The sequence below is a fragment of the Vollenhovia emeryi genome, unplaced genomic scaffold (assembly GCF_000949405.1).
Source record: "Vollenhovia emeryi isolate VEMERY1.0 unplaced genomic scaffold, V.emery_V1.0 DF939137.1, whole genome shotgun sequence".
Lineage (NCBI taxonomy): Eukaryota > Metazoa > Arthropoda > Insecta > Hymenoptera > Formicidae > Vollenhovia > Vollenhovia emeryi.
The window spans coordinates 1,610,316-1,632,222 of record NW_011967229.1 but is presented as its reverse complement, the minus strand read 5'-3'; the positions used below and the strand labels follow the sequence as shown (position 1 = coordinate 1,632,222).

Here is a 21,907-nt window from a genome sequence, read left to right as displayed (position 1 = left end):
AATTTCAATCAATAGCATTTTGATGTTATCGCCTCGTTGAGATCAAAGGGTTTTAATAAGTTTGAGGTGGATTCGCCCCGTTCTCCGAGTTCACTCGCAATTACCAAGACTAAATCTGTAAAGCGCATATAGTTCAGTTTTAGACCTTTAATTGCCCGTGTGACATTATCGGGGTAACAAATATTCCGAGCTCGGGGAAGCTCTGTAGGTAGCATTTTGAGGGCGTCGGCTCGTGCGGGCGATGGAGCGAAATTTGCTTTGCCGAGCTCTGCTGAAATCTGTGGGACGAGCGCGAAGGGCGAATCGCCCGCAAAGGTGATCTTTTCCACGTGGCGGCGCGTGGGAGGGAGATCGATAATCGAGGTGGATTTAGTTGGCGGAGAGAGTGCACGACAGTTTCCACTATTCTACATTTCCACTCGCGACATGCCCGACGCGCCGGCGATGGGCGACAAGCGCTTTCGATTTCACGCTAGGAAATGACTGGTGTGCCAGCAAGCGTGGAAGTGTTTCGTCTCGCTATTCTTAGATGGAGGAAGACAATTTTGTTAATGAGCTTCGTGGAATATTAATTGAGAAACTTGATATAGATCGCTTATGCCCCAACAATTACTAGAAAGGAGCTAATATTTGTCAGCATTATTATTTTCGGAAATCAGGGTTGGGAAGTAACTCGTTACTTGTAACGAAGTTACAATTACAGTTACTTTTTTTTGGCAACTCTAACTTAACTTCGTCACTTTCTCTCCATCTGTAATTGTAACTTAACTGAGTTACATTTTTTTCGACAACTAGTAACTAATTTAATAGTTACTTTATATATTTTTTAAACCTCCACAAATTGCATTAGGCCTTGCATTTGCGCATGAACGCCTTTATTAACGCTTTACAATTCAAATGCAAATTTAATATTTTTATTTTCATTGCAAGAAAGTAACTGCGAAGTAACGATTCGTTACTTTTTGAGTAACTGTAACTATAACGCGTTACTTTTCAGAATTGGTAACTTGTAACTATAACTAATTACATTTTTAGCGAAATAACTGTAACTGTAACTAGATACTTTTGTAAAGTAGCTTTCGCAACCCTGTTGAAAATGTAGGCGAGATTAACAACGATTCGCGAGAATAAAAACGATCTTAATTATACGTACAAAATGTTCAAGCTTCTATAATATAAAACAGGTTTTTATTCGATCACATTATAGAAGGTTGAATATTTATTAGCGCAATCATGATTAATACGAGCTGAATTGGAATTTAGTGGGACGCTGCTCATCCGTCCGTCCCCATCCACCCATCTGTCCATCAGGGAGCAAATTAATGTGAAAACAAAACTCGTTAGAACGGTTGAAAAAATTTTAATGAAACCTTTTGCTGAAAAAATTAATTGATATTAATAACGTAATTATTAATAATAATATTGATAATATTAATAACAATATTAATAATAACGATATTAATAACGTGGTTTTAAATTCATTTGACAAAACTCCGTAACGAGGTAGGCCGACAATCATTCTGCGATACTGTACAATTCTTTTATACTTCTCACGTAATCTGTATGTAAAACATTTACTCTTAGATCTCACTTGATAAGGACCTAAGGTCGAAAGACGTTGTGAAAGCATATTTAATAAATGTGGCCAGCTGAGGTCGATTGAAACTTGAAATTTTGTTAATAACGTAAGCTATTATTCGTTAATATAAAAACGCATGCACGTGAGAACGAAGTTCGTTAGAACGGTTGAAAAAACTTTATTAAATTCCTTCCCCATAATTAATTGATATCAATAACAGAAGTATAGACTATTCCTTAACATAATTATTATTGACGCAGACGGTTTGGAAAAGTTTGTAACAGATATTCTGCTTTAAAATTGCGACACGAGACTATTCTGAAATTATGTGCATATTTGACACGAGAAACCTCTATTATTATGTTTGAATAATAAAGCCAGCGAAAAGTGCGTAAGAATATTTCGGATTTTCAGGAAATGTCAAGCAGCGTTTACGCCTGCCTGACTGGAAAAATTGTCTTTTCCTCTTGAAAATTAACGTGTAATCACGAACTATTATTCAATCTAAAATCACGGGTTTGGAAACACCGACCAGTAGGCATGTATTTTTCCTCGTCGACCGAACGCATGGAAAAAAATTGTTCTGGAGGGGGGGGGGGAAGACAAACGCTGTTATTGCGATTTTCTGCCACATTGTATGTTGAATTCACGACGACTTTCTCCGCGAATGCACGCGCACGCGATTGAATCGCGAATATGAAAGTAAATTTTGCGGGATCGATAGTGAGCGCGAATGTTGGCGGTCGGCGAGATACGGAGGAATTCAGCGCGCTTTACTTTGATAGCTTTCACGTCCGCTCGTCCCTAGCGGGAACGAATGGACGGACGGACGAATGGACGAGCGAAAGCGCTCCGCTTTTGATCCTCCCCCGAATGCTCGTGATTTCAATATACCTCTGCGCCTTTGTCCGCCGATCTAATCTCCACCTCGAATTCCATCTTTTGTCGCGCACGGGGCCAACCGAACTTTATTTCCGAGACAAAGTCCCCCCGATACAGAGAGAGGACTTTGTCATTGCGCCGCGTCAAAGAAGATTCGTGCTCTCCTTCGTATATTCTTCTAACACGAAATTTGACATTAATGTAAAAAAAAATAAGAAAATTACAGTTGCCTATCATTTGCTTAGGTAACACTGAAAGTTTTAATTGAACCCGGAACTTGTTATTTACATTCATCTTTAAGCTTTTAATTAGATGCTTATATTCACGTGCATCTCCAGCCATTATATCAGACAGAATTTCGTAGACTCGTGATTTATTTGTTATTTGTTAAAACAATTATCTTATTTTTTAGAAGCTTTTTTCTCTCAATTGTAGAATTGTTTAGAAGTTCATTAATAAGAGTCTCATTCCTAGATCGATACAAGTAACTTGGATCTTAAACACGTTGAAAATTGATATAAATACATGTACGCTTGCAAAATTAATTAATTAATATGTATTTCTATCATGTAGCGTATAAATGAATGTATTATTTGTTTTCGTCTGATTTTTACCTTTCGTGAAGAATGAACGGATGTGATTTTAATAAATCACGCAAGAAAATAAAATTAAATCGCCATGAAAAATATGGTAATCCACTTTGTCTCTGATTTTTTTTAAATCGTGCGATTTATATTTCGTTCCTCTCGCACAATTTTGCTCGACATAAAAATTTAGAGCAACAAATAAAAATGATACGTAAACTTTTTCGTTTCGGATTACAACGAAGGCGCATTTGAAAAATTATTTATTAAAGCGCCGCATATACGTTTATTAAGTCGTGCTATTTAATTGCGCTGATATTTCTCCACACGGAAAAAAAAATTAGCTGCTGTAGCTAAATAACTTAGCAAAAAATGGACAGCTAATATTTTTAGTTGTGATAGCTAAAATTTTTGCTACGACAGCAAACCCGTTTGCACAACTAAAAATATTAGCTGTCCATTTTTTGCTAAGTTATTTAGCTACAGCAGCTAATTTTTTTTTCCGTGCAGGCTTATCGTGCAGCGCCCGTTGCTTTCCGTAGTAACGATCTCCGCGGCGCAGTTTTAAACGAGCCGTGGGCAACGACGAGAGAGCCCTTGAAATTTTCACGCCGCCGTGCTTTCTTACACCCTAGGTCGTATCCCGGGTAACAGAATGAAACAAATGAGCTTCGGCAGTCGCCAGTACCGCAATCGCTCCGGTAACGAAATGTTCGTCGCGAAACCGGAGCTCCCGCGAGTTCCGTCTCTTCCGCCAGCGTGTGCCATCGCGGTCTCATCCGCGACAATAAATAAAAACCCGCGAACGTATCTCGCCGGTAATCCCGGCTCTAAAAATAAGTGACCTATTTTATGATTTTACGCTTCTCTCGCCGCAGGAATTAGAGAATTTGAATTAATCTCCTGATTAAATATGCTCGTCTCGCGAATTCAGTTAACGCGTGTTTCAGCAAATCGGTCCTTGTTTTATAATGGTTGATACAAAGGTTAATTAGTTCAGAGAATATTAATTAACAGGTAGATACAATTCACAAAGCTCACGTGTGATAACACCAATCCGAAAGAATGAGGGCCGAGAGCCGCGACCAGGGTGTTGGTGTCTAAATAATTTTGATTATAAGTTCAATATTAAATTAATTTGCGATACGAGGAGACGCGTCGTTTTCTCTTTTCCCCGCCGAGAAAGATTGCGCGTCGTAAAACGGGAAACTCAAATGGCACGAGGATGGAAATTAGCGGTCTACGGAGAGATAATGACGGTGATTGAGGAAAAATTGATTGTGCGAACGAGGAACAATTCTTCCTATCGACGCCACCTGCGATCTGAAATTACTAGTCTCGAACGTCCGCAGTGAGTCAACGTCTATACCGACGATGACGCGATCCAGAAGCGAACTATGCTAATCGCAGCTGCGGGAACCCTCGTATTACCTTCATGTGCTCCATACTGCTTTCCAACTTTTCCGGGTGAGAATCCGCTCGTGCAATTTCTCATCTCGCGCAGCCACCTCGAAAGCGAATAGATCGCTCGTCATCAGCGAGTCATCGAGTGATTCCGATCGACCCGTCGGAAGCTCTCTCGCTACTCAAGCCGTCCGATCGCGCAGTTCTATTTCCGCGTACGTCCGCACGAATCTGGACGTCTATTCGAATGTACTTAAATATAACCGGTTAGTACAGGATGTTTCTCAAGTACCAGCCGATATTTTGAAGGTTTTATTTCGTCGCTTTAACGGTTCTTCATGAAATGGCCTCGAGAATCAACTCCGGTTATGTCAAAAGTCAAGCTCGCATCGAGCAATACAATGTCTAGGAATTCTTAAGCGTTCTATTAACAACACTTAAAAAACATCCTGTATTTTGGCGATACGTCTCGTTTGACCACTCAAATCGCCATTGTTTTCCGAACAGTGAGCTGCACCCGGTATTCCAGAAATAGAACTGCGCGATCCCCGGAGCTGCGCTCGCCAAACTTTTAGCGGTATCGTCTGCCGTAGTGTGCTTCCATTAGAATACACCACTTAGAATATATTAGAGACGAAGGGTAGGTTGGGTATGTGATGAAACCACTTCGGATTACCGTTTGACATCTTCCCGAGTGAAGGGCGTCGAGTCCAAAGAGGGGAACACCCTTTTCGAAATTAGCTTCGGCGCTCGCGACTGTCAAATCGGCTCGAAAATTCGCAAATCTGGCGAACGTCGTCACTTCCGCTCGATCACCTCCCCTTTGTTTCCGATCGGGACGATTAATCTCCGCCCGACGACGAAATCGTCCCGATGGCACCGATAGGGCCGATAAGACGAGACGCGCAATTTGATAAGAGCGGTCGCGGTGCGGGGTGGGTGGTTCTGAACTGGAAATTTTGCCAATTGCAGAGTGGGCTGCAGGAGGGCGCAGCAGCACCAAGTGACGACCTCCGACCTCGCCCTCTCCAATGATGACGAGTGCGACAATCAGGTACTGCGGGCGTATCCTTTTCGAACCGTCGCGCCGCGGTGATCCTTCGCAAGGCGGCGGGCCTTGCCACCGATTAGACTAAAGTCAGACGGCGAAGGCAGACGTATGAAAGTAGGAATAATTTGGACTCAAGTGTCTCGTGGATTTTTTCAGATAGTAATGTAACACTGATATATCTCAAGCAACCCTCTTCGCATTTTGTTTAATTTGAATTTTCATTCCCGAACGCTGATCTAGCTCGGCCTTAATTTTTATGTTATTTATACAAATTGTTAAGCGCGACAAAGCAACCGCTATGTCTCTTGTCTATGAGAAATTACGACGGGGACGCCGCATGGGTGAAAGGGTTCGAAGGGATACACCTAGAAAGCCGCTAAGGCCGGATATCGCGATTTTTTATCCCCGATGGAAATTTGTGTCACCGATATCGTCGTAAAAAGAAAAAGAGAAAAGCTACCGAAAGCCTTCTCGCGATCAATCAGGATGAAACACGGTCGTGTCCTTTTTTCCAGGATTACGATGACGAGATCGAGAACGGACGGGGTCGCAGACACAGCTCCCCAGGCGGCTCGCGAGGTAACCCCAGGGATTACGGCCATCATCTGCACCCGGACAATTTGGTGAGTCGACCCGCACAAATTCGATCATCGGACACGGCACTTTGAGACACCCCCTATATATTCTCTTCAACGCCATTGAAAAACTCCGATCGCATTCGAAAGTGAAAGAATTCGCTCAGCGCGATTCTTTTGATGTACAGTTAGATTTAAATTGAGTTTTATCACAAAGTGAAACGCGATACGTAATACGTCGATATGCAAAAGCTCGATGAAGAAGTTTGAGTTTGAGAGTTCAATTCAAGTTTAATCGAGTACGGATTTCTTTAATTGCTACGAAACGTTAAAATTGCGTTTAAATTTAAAACATTTATCAGATTATATCAAAATACACCAGTTTATTGAAAACATTATTATATGTTATTATTCCACGATCTTATTATTAACCTTCTTGATAACATAATAAAATTGATAGAGTTAAATCAGGACCATTAAAAATCACAAGGCAAAATGTAGATGGCCAAATGATTTTTAATTAAATAATTAAATACTAAAATTGGTTTGTGCATTCTTCAAGTGTCAACTTTTGCATATTTATTATTCGGCATTTAAATTGAGAGCTCGATTGGTACATGTTAAATTACTATTGTTTTACGAGGCGATCGAATTTTTGGTGGCTATAGGATTTTCGTTTCAAGATAGATTTTTACTGTAATAGCTTTATCGTAGAATAACAAGAAAGGCGAACTAGATACCCTTCAAAGCGCATCACATCATTCTAGGATAGGCGATCCTCTTATAGAATTAGACAAGCAATCGTGCGACAGTCTCTCAGGGAGAAGGACTCGAGAAAAGTTTTAGTAATTCAAATTTCGCCTCACTGTAATTTGCGTCCAACGTATTTAATGCACGTTGCGAGTTGATCCCGTTACAGGAATAATTACACAAACGTAAATTGGTGTTTACAGAACAGAGTCAAGTATCGCGTGTTGCAGGCAACAGGTAAATCTTAAACGCTTACTTACCTCATGCAAATTCCGCTCGAAAATGTTGTTACATCGTGCGGAGTTACTGTGTGCAATAAAAAGCGTGCAGTAAGACGCCGACTCGAAAAAAATCTGACTTTTTACCTTAGACTTGGAGTATACCAATTAATTGTGCACGCGTAATTAAAAAAAAATATTTAGTTGACACGTGTAAAATATTATCACATGTAAAAGTTGATATCTACATTAGTGATTTATATCATTCCCCATTTATTACTTATTACTCATATTTCCAATTATTGTTAATTATTAAACATTATAATTTCAATTATTACATCATTGTATTAATATTTAGGTGACACGTGTAAAATGTTATCACATATAAAAATTGATATCTATATTAGTGATTTTTATCATTCCTCATTTATTACTCATTATTTATGTTTTAACTCATTATTAATTATTAAACATTATAATTTTAATTATTAAATCATTGTATTAATATTTAGGTGACACGTATAAAATGTTATCACATGTAAAAGTTGATATCTATATTAGTGATTTTTATCATTCCCTATATTTATTCTTATTACTCATATTTTAACTTATTATTAATTACTAAACATCATAATTTCAATTATTAAATCATTGTATTAATATTTTGATGACACGTGTAAAATGTTATCACATGTAAAAGTTGATATCTACATTAGTGACTTATATCATTCCTTATTTATTACTTATTACTTATGTTTTAATGTATTATTAAACATTACAATTTCAACTATTAAGTCATCGTATTAATTATAGGATTTATTTCCATCAGATTAATTTTCTCCTTATTTGATTTAATGTCTAACTCGGTTTATTACCTTGCAAACGAGTAGTTAAACGGAAGTACGTGCGAAATCGGATTTTTGCCAGACGGCCTCATTTAAATTCGCATATAACGCGCACGTGCAACGCCGCGCGATACGGTGTTAATTTCACCGTTTAATTAGTGCACGCCGGTTACTCGCGTACGGTTATTTACGCGCAACATACAGTGCATCACTCTGGAGCGAAATTTTGGAACGGAACTATAAAAAAAAAACCTCGCGTATAACCAGATCCTTTCTGTCAAGAAGATTCAGAAGTCGACTTTATATATTTGCAAATTAACGATTTCCTTGCGCGACACGGTCTGTACGTACATCGCATTTATGTTTGCGCAATTGCACCTTTCGTTATCTCGCAACGTACAATCATCGAGGCTCGGGACCGCAAACACGAGCGTAATAAGTCTATCTTCTAAATCATTTTGCACTTTGCGCCAACACGTTTTATGACTCGCGTAATCTCTCATAATCGCGATACCAACCGGATAATAATATGTCATTGCCGCGAATGCAAATTTACATCGAGATCGGTGACGGCGGATTATCACAGTAATTCGCATCGCTCGCAAATCGCGCGTCCCCGAGAAGTATCTATCGAGCTTCACAAATGCGCGTTGTTATTTGACAAAGTTATAAAGATTAAATATTCATTACAATCGCGGCAGAGAAAGAGAACGGTTTCACATTACGTAACAACTGATATCGATTGCGACGGTAAATTGTCACGTATTTATTTCCTCCCTGTCAATTTATTTTTATTTATAGAATAAGATTTTTTCAGTGTTTACACTCCACGCGCTCTCTATTCTTATTCAAACCATCTATTTAGGTGGAGATTATAAAGGTCAATACAATTCGTGCTTGTTTTGCGTCAACTGATGCAGCTGCAAACTTTCCGCGATGAACCCCGGAGAGACAGTCGCATGATCGCGCCCCGATATCGACGTAATGTTATTATAGGCGTAGGTTCAAAGTGGTAGATTATCAGTCCATTTAATCGCGTATAATGGTTCGTTATAGACGATTGTAGACAATCCATACGAAAGGTGGCGGCAATTTAAGCTCGTCGCGCGAAACGTCTCGTGTTTTCCCACACCTTGTCCCGGCGATTTCAATTATACTCGACTCTACAACGGCATGACTACGGGAATAAATAAATAAGCGCAGTTTTCAACACGGAACAGGTGCGTCAGGACGAGATATCCGATATTCGCGACAACGACACGAACGTTGTCCAGCGAGTTTCTACCTAAATGATTCAACCGAGAAAAGAAATGAAAATACAGCCGCACGAATTATCTTTCGGAAATTCCACGAAAAGAGAAAAGCTCTTGGATATCGCCCTTTAAAAGTGAAATGCCGGATATTATCTTAAGAGCCCTTTGGCGTCTCTTTACTTGGTACTTTCGAGTGTCTCTCTTTGAAGTCTTAAGAAGGTCACTGCTTAAATATTCCTCGAGGAACGTGAAGAATGTCGCGAGATAGCTCGCCGCGTCGTGCCACGCGGATCCACGGGATCCACGGGATCCCGGCGCGATGCTCCTAACGATGACATGCAACCGGGAGAACGGGGTGGACCTCTAGAGAATTATAGCGAATTCGCGCGCGACGGGAAGGTTCAATGAGATCGCTCAGGTAGAGGAACGCGAGATGATCGGGGTATGCGAGCAGGTGCTGGTACGAAACGAACGGAAGAGCCAATGAAGGAGCAGCTCGGGCAGCCACAGTGTTATCGACGTTACTGACGTGAGATAGTTTCACCTGAAAAGTGCCTACGATCGTTTCGTTCTCCCCGAGAATAACGACTTCTACCGACTATTACGCCGACGTCCGACGGATGCGGCGGGGGGGGGGGGAAAAAAAATAAACGTCCGGATTGCCTTCTCGAGGGCAGGTGCGTAGAACGGGATAATGAAGAAACCGCGATTTTATGGGAGACATCATAACTATACATTTGCTCTGCTTGAAGCGCTCGAACGGAGCCGCGATAGGAAGGAAGCACCAATTATCGGGATTCTCGAGAAATTCGAAGAACCTCGCGATCTAGCGTCTAGCAACTGTTGTAGATTTAACGATTCTTAGTATCGACACACAGAAAAACAAGTGTCGGATCAACTCTTATATATTTAAATCAGCGCATTTATTATTTTGCATGTACGCAATAATCTCTAATCTTACATTCCAACAATATTACGTATATTTTTCTTGCTTCAAGAAGATTATGTAAAATTGCCGCATTCAAGTCAGTTTTTCTTTCTTTAACGCAATGTAATCGCATTTCAAGATTTTCACGTTAAAACTAAAACATATTTTCAAGCCGATCCAGCGTCTAGCAACTGTTGTAGATTTAACGATTCTTGGTATCGACGCACAGGAAAAAAGTGTCGGATCAACTCTTATACGTTCAAATTAACGCATTTATTATTTTGTATGCACGCAATAATCTCTAATCTTCTTAAAAGCATTTAATAATCTTACATTCCAACAATATTACGTATATGTTTCTTGCTTCAAGAAGATTATCTAAAACTGCTTCATTCAAGTAAGCTTTTCTTTCTTTAACTTTTCCCAGAGTAGAGTTACGAACAATCCAAATAATTCGATTACTATATTGTGGGCCTCAAAGTGGGTTGCTACCTGTCTTTTTTTCCCGAGCATCTTTCTCGGCACACGTAATTAGAACATTTCATCCAAATCTTTCTCATCCCATCGAGCTATTCTGTATCAACAATGTAAACACGCCCAAGTTTTGCTCTTATTTCAAGTACGTCGGATGATAACTAAATACTCGTTTAGAGAATTGATTCGCGCAATCTATCTGCCCTCCGTGCACACGTGAAAAAATGCCCTCGGAAATTTATCTCCTCATTAGCCGCCCCGATCTCTCGACGATTCTCGACTCTACAGGGGAGGGAGAAAAAGCGCGAACGCACACGCGAGAGCAGAGGTGATGTGCAATTGAGATAATCGAGAGAATACGTTGGGATCGCGACCGCGCTCGAAAAGAATCGGGAGCCAATGCCAAGGTCGACCCGAGATACAATAATTAAGATAATAGCGACGAGCCGTGCCTCGTACGAGGTCGTTATTCCAATTGCGCGCGGATACGCCATCCTCACGAGGATTCATATTTGCCGATATCTATATTTCTGCGAACGCGGTTCCAATAACCACCGCGAGGACAATGTATAATTTCAGTAAATTACATAACGGCCCGTATTAAAGCCCCAATAATTCTATCAATAGCGCGCCCGAGAATTTTTCAGGCGACCTGCGGTCATTTGCGACGAGTCCTGCGACGAAACTCTATTCGTATTTTATGCGCGTCCAATTTATTTAAATAGCTTCGGTGTTGAGCTGCGAAGTTTCATAAGAAGCCGCCATATCGAGACGGCATTCGATGAAATGCGGCTTTCGAGGAGCTTAAAGATCTCAGGATAGAACGAGCAACTGAGCAAAAACGGCCTCAAAGGGTTAATCAACGTGCCGGGGAGAAATTATAAATCGTTATCGGGAACTCCGTCGAAAAATCGCATCACGAAGTTAATTGCGGTGTAGTTTAATATACAGGGTGTTCGTGGCACAGTGAACTGCAATTTATCCGTGAATTATTGGATCGCAAGAATGAAATTATTAAATAGAGCAAATCGTTCCTTAGTCGAAACGATAAAGAAGAGGGGCCCTCCTTTGCGTTTCTCAATCGCCAACGTCGGATGCTCTTCGGTAACAAAAACCTTCCAAGTTTTCCAATCTCTTATTTATCAGAGTAAATTGAATAAAGACAAAATTAAGCTACAAATTTAATTCTCTTGTATAATATTAATTATTGTTTATCCTTTTTCTTATACATATATATGTATGTATAATATAAAATTATAAATAACTTGTATGCCAAATTAATAATTTTTATAATTTGTCAGGAATTCTGTTAGTAAAGAAAGTCAATTTTGCATTCGAGAGAATTTTCTCTTAAAAATTTACCCTGAAAATCGTGTAATCGTGGGACGACATGGCATTTCGAAGAACTTTATGAGAGTTTTCTGAAATTTTACAATACACTTTACCAATAATTATACTTAGCACATATTTCACCAGTAAAACGTACGGCAAAGTTTCAAGAAACTCTCATAAAATTCTTCGCAACGCCATGTCGTTCCACGACTACATGATTTTCAGGACAAATTTCCAAAGAAAATTCTCTCCGCGCAGAGATCGGCTCGATAGGACACCGCGTATATTCCGCAGTCAATCTCGACGCAGTTTGATTGTCGCTTTCCGTCTTTCTTTTCCCTCATAATGCACCCGTGCTCGTCTTATTGCGGGAAGAAAGAGAAGAACTCAATGAGGGATTCTCGATAAGAGGCTGGAGGAGCAAACAGCAGTAAAAGGAACGTAGAAGCCGCGTTTCACGGTCTCGCTCGCCGTTCGTATCCCTCGTCGATCGATATCGCGATAGTCGTTCTACTTGAAAATCCCTTGCAGATTGTTCTCGTAATAACGGCGGATTAAAACGAGCCTATCCGCCTGCTCGCGCGCGCGCACGAGCGCAATTTGCCGTCCGACCAGCGGATCCAGAAATTTCGCCATGCCAATGGAAAACATGTTTAAGGACGTGAATGCGACGTGATTTTTTACTGCGAAGAGAACACGCATTTCCTTCCCGAATTTTACGCCGATGCGTGGCTTCTCGATACTCTAAATTATGCAATAACGTCATATTACTATGATTTTAGAGTAAAGAAAAACTGAAAGCCACGTGACCTCTCGCCATAAAACAAAGAATACATTTTTCGCCGTGTTTTACGCCGATTTGCTATTCTATAAGTTATTCTACTTTTGCAATATCTCAACAATTAATATTGCGATTTGAGAGTAAAGATATTAAAAACTAAAAGCCCCACGTGACCTTTCGCCGCGATATAATTTTATAACTTTTTCTCCGCCATATTTTACACCGATACACATCTCGACAATCTAAATTCTAATTGCGCAATCTCACGTTTAGATTATTATTCCGCGTAATATACGGACGTTACCATCACATTTAACGCTGAATACATGGTCAGAGTGTAAACACCGGGGTTGCTCAACCACGATTAAAATAAACACAAAGAGCAGTTGGCGAACACGTCGCTTTCACTTATACATTACGTATATGAAATTTTACTTTGACGTAAATCCCTTCATTAATTATTGTATTAATGCGACGCGTGAAATAACTTAATAAGTCCGACTGGGAATCTATAATTAATCCGCGATGGAATTTACACGATAATTCGATGTGCGATAAACCCCACCGTGTAAATTTTATCTCACGTCGGGGAATTTTCGTTGTCCCGCGTCAAGTACATATCCCGGCCGCAATTTTCATCGCCGAAACTTTGCCCTGGAAGCCGCTCGGTCGTCCGATGCAACTGCGCGTTACGTGATTTACTTAGAAATCGCGGTCGTTCACGAAATGGGACGAGAGAGGCGCGGTGGAAGGGCAGGGGAGAGCAGGAGCGCCGTCTCATTAGAATTGGCTAATTAAGGCCGCTCGTTTCCATTAATGAGCTTCTGCTATTAGTCACTCGCCTAAGGTGGCCTAAAAGCGACTTACATATCGATTACACGAATCTGTTTCTTTCCGCAGCGCAGGAAGCTCGTTATAATAATTATTACGTGAAAAACAGGAGGGCGGAGATATTTAATCGGGCCCGTCTAATTAAACTATTGCATTAATGAGGATCGTTGATTCACTAGCACTCTCGCTGTCTTTCGAGACTCGTCTTTATTTTTTTATTTACCCGGTAAGGAATTAGACGATACCTTTCCTTACGGATGTCACATGTAACCAATGACAGATATCGAGACGATACAACACGCGATTTAAGATAATACAATGAATACAATAATTTATTATAAATAGGGTGGCGCGCTGCCCGGTTAAACCATATGGAAATGAGCGAAGGCCCGTGCCCGCGGTGCTCGAACTTGGTCCAAGTTCTAGTTTCGGGAAATATGTGGCCAATCAACTTGCAGTTATCCCATAAAAGCTGCAAGTTGATTGGCCACACATTTCTCGGAACTAGAACTCGGACCAAGTTCCAGCGTCGGTGGACGCGGGCCTCGAGCCAAGAATCTCGTCTTAACGATACTTATGCACCTAATGACAGAATACATTTAAGATTATGCCTTCTTAATAGGAATACTTCGCATCGCTGCGTACAGGGTTGCTTATATTAATTACGGGCTAGTTAAAAGTGCGCCCGGCCGAAACCGACCTCGGCGTCACGAGATCGTCGCGAGGGCGGTCGAAGGCCGGAGCGATAATTACTTCGTCCTTAACGCCACGCGGGCTCTTTAGGGGCCCCCGTGAGCCCGTTCGCGAACAACTACTTCGTAGATCCTCGTCATAAGTCACGAAGCCGGCGAGGACGCCGTGCCAAATCGCCTCTCGACTAATTGCGCCCGACGATTGCGATCAATCGGAAGCGCGCAGGGCGGAACGAGGAGAACGGTTCTGGTTCTTCGGGCCGCGCCGCCGACGTGTCCTCGTCCCGATCTTCGCAGTCGACGACTGCCGCCGGTTCCGAACTCACTCTTCCGCATGACCGACCAACCCGCCAAGAGATATGCGCAGCGATACTACCTCCGCGGCGGATCCTTCTCTAGATCCTCGCTCGACGACGGAAACGACGATCGATATCGATTTCCGCGGTCTCGCCGAACGCTTTCTTAAGTCTACATCGGACATTTTCCATTCCTTCAAACAATTTCAATCGCATAATTATTAAATGTTACAGTAAAATATTAAATTAGTTGTCAGAGGATTTCACCAAAGTCATAATCCAAATTTACTTTAATTGACTTAATTCAGCTCGGGACAAGAATCTATCTTCGTTCCAATTGGTGAACTGCCGAAGTAATTTTAAGGAGAGCGAAAAAATTTCGCAAAAGATATGTAAAAATATTTCAATCCAGATTTAGCGCAGCTTTTAAATTGGATTCTCAAATTTAGCTTATTTAAATATGCAAACTGTTAAAATAATCTTCGATATTTAAATGTCGCTTTCGTGGGTCTTTCGGCAGTCGAATACTTTTAAACTGATATATCGTCAGGATCCACGACAGAGGGATTCCTCAAAATTCCACCGGAGACTTAAGAAAACGGGTCGACGAGTCGACGCGGCGACGGGATTCAACGACGATTCGAGGATCCCGTCGTCGGGCGGGCGTCTTCTTCGTGGCGGGCAGGCGCGAGGATGGCGAGGAAGGTACATGAAGTAAGCTCCCGCGCCCTCGCCGGAACCCTACAGCGGCCGTGGAGTCGGTCAGAGCTTGTCCTGGAGCGCCTGGCGTAGCTCCTCGGTGGCCTTGGCCACGTCCTGACCCTGCCGGTGGGTGTGCATCTCCGAGCGCGCCGAATGCTGCACCGACGAGTTCGACCGCCGCACGGAATTGCCGCTGCCGAACTTGGGCCGCGGGATCCGCACGCGTTGCACGTCGCTCAGCCACGACTCCATGGCTCCGCTGTCTGGGAAGAAAGCAGTGACGCACGTTTGTAGCGGCGGTTAACGAGTTTGCGATTGAAGCCTGAACTTTGTTAGAACTGAAGCGAAGCGTCAAAGGGCGGGCTGAAGGGACCCGCTGGCTTTTACGTTACAGGGGAATTGCGCGGCTTAGAGCGATATCCTAGAATCTCTGTTGCAGTTGGTGGAACTCGAGATTTCTGGAAATGGATCTTGGGATCGCGCGGTTCTCCTCTCGGACGTTGCAGAAAGCGGTGACGTGTGCACGTTTGTACTGATTAGAGGCATTAGACGCGAGTCGATTAAACGAGAGAGTTTGTTGGAATTGAGCTAAAGAATTGAAAAGAGGACACCGTCGTTCTTTCTAAGGAAGAAAGCAGTGACAGATTTATGAAACTAGTGGCATTTAATGTTACACATACACGCGCCTTAGCAAACCAAGTGGAAGAGAGAGCCCGAGTTTCTTACAGTTGAATTAAAGAATTCAAAGTGAGAAAGAATGGAATAGTTCCTCTTTCTGAAAAGAAAGCAGTGGTACGTATTCATAGCAGCGATCAGCTACTACGATGAGTTATGAATCGGAAGCCTAAATTTATTAAAATTGCAGAGCTGAAATGAAAGGGAGGGAGCTGAAAATTTGGAAGTCGAAGGGCGTAAGCTCTGGAATCTGCATGGCTTGAAGATTTCAGAGCGAATGAGAGTTCGCGAATGGAATTGATGAATGCTAAGTTTCCGTGATCTCCGGATTTTCAGATTTAAAGGTGTTTCCATCGTTCGTGGCTTTTAAAATGGAGCTTGACGTTTGTAAATCTTAAAGATATCTTTTTGATGACTTTTACATTCCAAAACAATGCAGATACTATTGATAAAGCATCTGCAATCCGTACTCTGGGAAAAAAAGGACAGTTAGCAACCCATTTTTGGGCCCACAATTAGTAATCGAATTATTTGGATTGTTCGTAACTTTACTCTGGGAAAAATGTTGACCTTTTTTTATGGTTGAGCAACTTAACATTTTGGGGTTAGTGCCTCTTGGGTGAAAATTATCTTTGTGTTACTGAATATCGATAGAACTAATTGAGAGAATTGATTAGTATTACTTAAAAATCTTGGATGTAGATAGAATAGCTAATTGCGATTTTTAGTTACGCGGGGTAAAATTCGTAAAAGATTGGTGTGCTACGAACAATCTAAATAATTTTATTACTAATTGTAGGTCCCAAAATGTGTTGCTAGCTGTCTTTTCTTTTCTCAGAGTACATTCTGATCTTTACGTAACATTTGAAGATTCCATAGGAGAAATGACAATAGAAGACAACCACTAAAATTCTACCGGGAAGAGCGAGAAAAGATACGATAAGAAGGCATATTTTCCTCGCCGGCAATCTTGCCCGTAAATCTGTGTCAATCTGTCATGATCTCCTGAAAAACGTATAACAGTGCGTATAGATATCCGAAATCGAAAATTTTACGACGCCGAGTGTCTACGGGGATCGAGAAGGCGCGCGCGCGCGAGCTTTAAAGTAAGGAGAATAACGCGATCTACTGGGATTTTACGATTTTGTTTACGCCCGGTCGGATCGGGAATGAACAGAGGGTGAGAAAAATATGTCGTGATTCCGCGAGGAAATCGAGAACGGAGGGAATAAGCGCGTGGCGAATACCTTTCGGATGTGCCGCGTATATCATATTCCGATATTTATTCCCGATTATTATATTTCTCGCCCAAATGGCAAACAAAACAGTTCTATCTTTATTCTGTCCAGAAGCTCCATCGTTGCGCGATTGAAATAGAGCTTGAAAATTCTAATTTTAAAACTTCCCCGACGGTTTAGAATCCACTGTTGCATTCGGGCCTTTTTAGAATTTCCAGGCGCTCTCTCTCTCTATTCTGGGATCACGGCCGCGAATGTCTATACATGCATGAAATTAATACATGTGCGTTTCTCACACACGCGGATGTATGCGGAATCCAACAAGTTTCATGTGGTCGATTTTAATGTCGGCTACTAGCCACCGCGTAAATGCACGCGTGTATGTGTTATCCGCGTTATGCGCGCGGTGTTTCGCGCGCGGGATTATTATCAGTACGCCTTCACGCTGCTTAATGATCTCGCCACAGTTAGATTTCATCAAGCGTGACGCAGTTTCCTAATCGAGGCGGCGTAATCGCGCGCGGCCGAACGTTTTCGATATACTATATTACGCGAAATTTCTAATGCCGCGTAATTGCCGAGACGCAGCGAGAACCAGGCAAGCCCGACGATTTCCATATTGATATTAGTAACCCCAAAAAAAAGTGTCACAGAACTTTCAGAAGATACGTCCCGTTACCTCCGATTCTAACGAAAATATTGCACAGTTATCAGATAATCAAATGCCCGACCTAATACGTTTAGATCGAGGGGGAAACCGCTGAGGGCATTGTGGTGTACAGATTTGCGGCATGACTGGGCATTACTAGGCATTTTTTGGGCATTAGGCCTTGCTGGTGCATTATAAAGATAAAATGAGATAAAATAAGATAATAAGATAAATTAATGCCCACTGGACATTAGTGGGCATTGGTGTACAAGATTTTGGTCAGCGGTTTCCCCCGTCGGTTTAGATACTGTGCGTGGAATAAAGCTTGATAATTAACTTTCTTCTTAATTAACTAAAACCTGAGGAGTCATCGCATAATTTAAATGCCTGACAAGTGAGAAATATACTAACTTTCAACAAGAAATCGAATTTCTCCTCTTCCCTAGCTTTTGTTTTCAAGATTAAAATCACGTGGACCCACGTAGCGCCTGTCCTGTTATTCTACGGACTATCTGGACATGCCAGTTATCTTGCTCCAGTCGAGAGGACAGTATTTACCGAGCACTAAGTAGCAAATCAACCGATCTGTGAGAAAAAGACCGGACTTGCCCGGTTCTTACGGCTTGACAATTATCACTCGTCCTACTTCTCGTAATGTATTACTCAAACGCATTTTAGGTCGCGGACGAGCCACGTTTCGGCCCGAGGAAAAAAAATCACCGCGCGGTGACAACGGTTCGTGCGCGGTTTCGAAGGCCGTGTAAAGGCGGAACCGCGATTTGCATCATCGCGAATGCAACGTCAGGAATGTCAATCGACGTTTAGCCCACACACTTCCCTGTGCGTGGAATATGTTTTGCGTGTCGCGTTCTGACACGCGCGTATCGCGATCTCGTTATGCGACATACTTGCAAAGTACAAAATCTCCGTGGCAAAGCGCGCAATGAAGTTGCGATATCGCGATGCTGTCGATAAAGATAAACGATTGTACAAGTCGATATCGGTTAATAGACATTTATACGAAGGAAAGCTAACAAACGCGAGAAGTTTGAAGCGTTGAAGAACATGCTGCACGCGAGGAACAAATGTTCGATTAGGAGAGCGTTTAGTGAATATTCGGAGAATTTAGGAACCCAAATGGCGCAGGTGCACCCACAGAAAACATTTCCGGATCCAATGCTATTACATTTCAATGTACCATAAAATAGGATCGATATAGAGCCAATCATATTTATTATAGAAAAAGGAATACTTTAATCTTGAATGAAAAGTTCTAAAATCTAGAATAAAATGATAGTTTGTATCGTCTTTTGTTGAATATATAAACTTACATTTGCATAAGTTACTTTTGTCTCAATATAGTAAGTCAATCTTTTTCAATTCGACAGAGGAGAATAAGAATTATTGATTTTACTTTGATATTGTCTTATTTTTATACTAAATGAGGTTGTGAAAAATATAAATGCGTCAAGAATATTTTTGTCTCGGCAACAGAAATCCTTTCTGAGGGTGTACGGCATTGCGATGCTGTCGATAAAGATAAATGATTACACAAGTCGATATCGGTTAATAGATATTTATACGAAGGAAAGTTAATAAACGCGAGAAGTTTGAAGCGTCGAAGGACATGTTGCACGCGAGGGATAAATGTTCGATTAGGAGAGCGTTCAGTGAATATTCGGAGAATTCGGGAACCGAATAGCGCATGCGATCGTCATGAACTCGGAAAGAATTATTCACTTGTTGGAATTAGTAATCTGTTCGAAATGAACCGCAAGGGAATTCCCTTCCGTGTTGCGAATTATGGTAGAATATTAAAAGAATCCCTTTTGTACCCGTAAAAGAGCTTGGAATTGACGTTGTAAAAGCGAAATCTTTTTGAGAACTCTCGAGAATGTTTTTAGAACAGAAGCAAGATGGAAAAAGAGGTCAATTCGGAAATGCAACGAGAATTCTTTTTGGCTTCTCCGTGCTGTCGGGGGAATATTTGGATGTTGCTTGTAAGCGTTGAAGTATTCTCGAGCAAGTGAACTCGTTACGAAAGACCGAACTTTCCAAAGTTCGACTCTGATAAATAGTATAAATACCTGCTGAGTGCCTAACACAGATTGCCCCGAACGATTGAGATGCGATCGCGATTCGCGAAGAACTCCGTAGTTCCTGGACCACGTAGAGTACTGGGGGAGACGGTAGGATCGTGACTATCGAGGAATCGATCGAGAGTGCACAACGCGAGAAGTGCTCGACTCGCTGGTGCCTGCGCGACTGATTCAGGAATCGGACATGAAGTGGCGGCCAGCGCAGGTTTACGTTTACCTGGCCGAGAGAGTGAGTCAGCCCCCGAAGAAAGAGAAAGAAGGGGAGAGGGAGAACGCGGAGGGCACCGATGGTGGAAGAAAGAGAGAGAGGGGGGGAAGGAGAATGAGAACAACAAATAAAAGTAGGGAACCGAAGAGCAGGAGAAACTATGGCGCGAGGCGAGCGAGTGCAAAAGAGGATCAAATGGATGGCGAGCGGGGGAGGGAGTCGAGGGAGAGGACAGGTAACAGGTGAGGAGAAAATCAGGAACGTAGACAACAGAACGCGGCGGCTGAAAGCAACACTTTCCGGCCCAGAAGACTCCGATTCCGTTAAAGTTTCCTGGGCGCCGCGGTGTCTCGAGCGGTACATTTTCTTCCTCTCGAAGACGCGACGAGGTCGCGGAGCAGAGACCCGCGTCGTCTCGGGGAGACCGACGTCTCTCCTCGCGGACTTTCGGGCCCGAAAACCGCGGGCTACGCCCGTAAGACCGGCTCCTACACAACGTTGCCAGATTAGCCAGCTGCATTCGCGGATGCAGGCTACACGTGCAGTCCTCCCAGGTGCAGCCTCTCTTCGGGGCACCGCCGCGCTATCGGGAGTCTGATAACAGGGCCGTATTGGAGCGAGCCGGCGGCTCCGGGATCGTATCGCGGCTCGATCGCGATTACGCGAGATTCAAAGGAGGAAAAACGAAGAGGGGTGGGAGGGGGGGGGGGAGACAATCCGGGGACCCCATTGTGCGCGCGTGAAGGGAAGATGCGGCGATACCAGAGGAGAATGTGCGAATCGTGATATGCACGCGCGTCGCGCCGCCGATGATATAACGAGGCGGCTCGCGTGACGCCGATGCCTTTTTTTCATGTTTTTCTACCGGGTGTGCCGGAATGTGAACAGCGGTAATTATGAACAAGCGGCAGAAATTACGCGCGGCAGAAATTCCCCGGTGCTGTACGGTACGCTTCGATCTTTGGAATCCAGCGCGAAAGTATAATCTATTAATAGTACAAGGCTAGATGCAGTGTGACACACGTTGATGCGGGATGCTATTTTTTTTTGTCACGAGGATATAACGGTTTCCCGATCGTGCGGCCTGCGCCTCGATCGCTCGAATTAATTTCAGCGGACGTCGCGCGTCAGTGACACGAGGATGGGATTTAACGCGATGCATTAGTACGAAAAATCGTAACGCGGGAGTATAATGCGAGCGTTAGCAGTTCGTTGAACCCGCGCACGTATTGCGCCACTCTTCAAACCAGTTTGTGAGTGACACCTACGCATGGAGATCGACGTGATCCATGAGTTCGCTCGCTCGTCGGAGCGATCTACGGGCGACGAGTGAGGCGCGATTCGAAAATTTCAACATTTAAACGGACGATTCTTAATTACCTCCACGATTCATTTATATCCCGTAGAACGCACTGAAAGGGATAATCTTCGCCTCCGCGATAATTGCATTGAGCGCGCAAAGTGTAACTTTAGAAGCGTTCACGCTTTATTTTCTTATAATTCTACATTTTATTTATATCGGAAAGTCCCAGGTCTTATCCGTCAACCTCCGCGATAATCTTCGCTTCCGAGATAATTGCATTAAGCGCATGAAGTGTTACTTTAAAAGATTTTATGTTTTATTTTCTCTCTCTTGTAATTCAACATTTTATTTATATCGAAAAATCCCAAGTCTCGCCTATCAAATATCAGGGTCAGCAGAAAATTAAAAAGAGTCTAATAAAGGGAATCAATCGGTTTATTTTTAATGCAATTATAGAAGCAAAGATTATTGCCACCCCCGCGAAAATTCTCGCTCCCGAGATAATTGCATTAAGCGCGTCAAGTGTTACTTCAAAAGGGTAAATATATCGATGAAGGG

General features: G+C 42.5%; 1 protein-coding gene across 1 annotated transcript in view; it reads left to right on the top strand.

Moving 5' to 3' along the window:
* The window catches only part of LOC105567471 (whirlin), an 87,794-nt gene that overhangs the window by 52,918 nt on the left and 12,969 nt on the right, over positions 1–21,907 (top strand). Inside the window, exons 11-12 of the mRNA XM_012022367.1 lie at positions 5,422–5,503; positions 6,016–6,123. Coding sequence (XP_011877757.1) covers positions 5,422–5,503; positions 6,016–6,123 — 190 coding nt within the window. The remainder of the gene's footprint in view (positions 1–5,421; positions 5,504–6,015; positions 6,124–21,907) is intronic.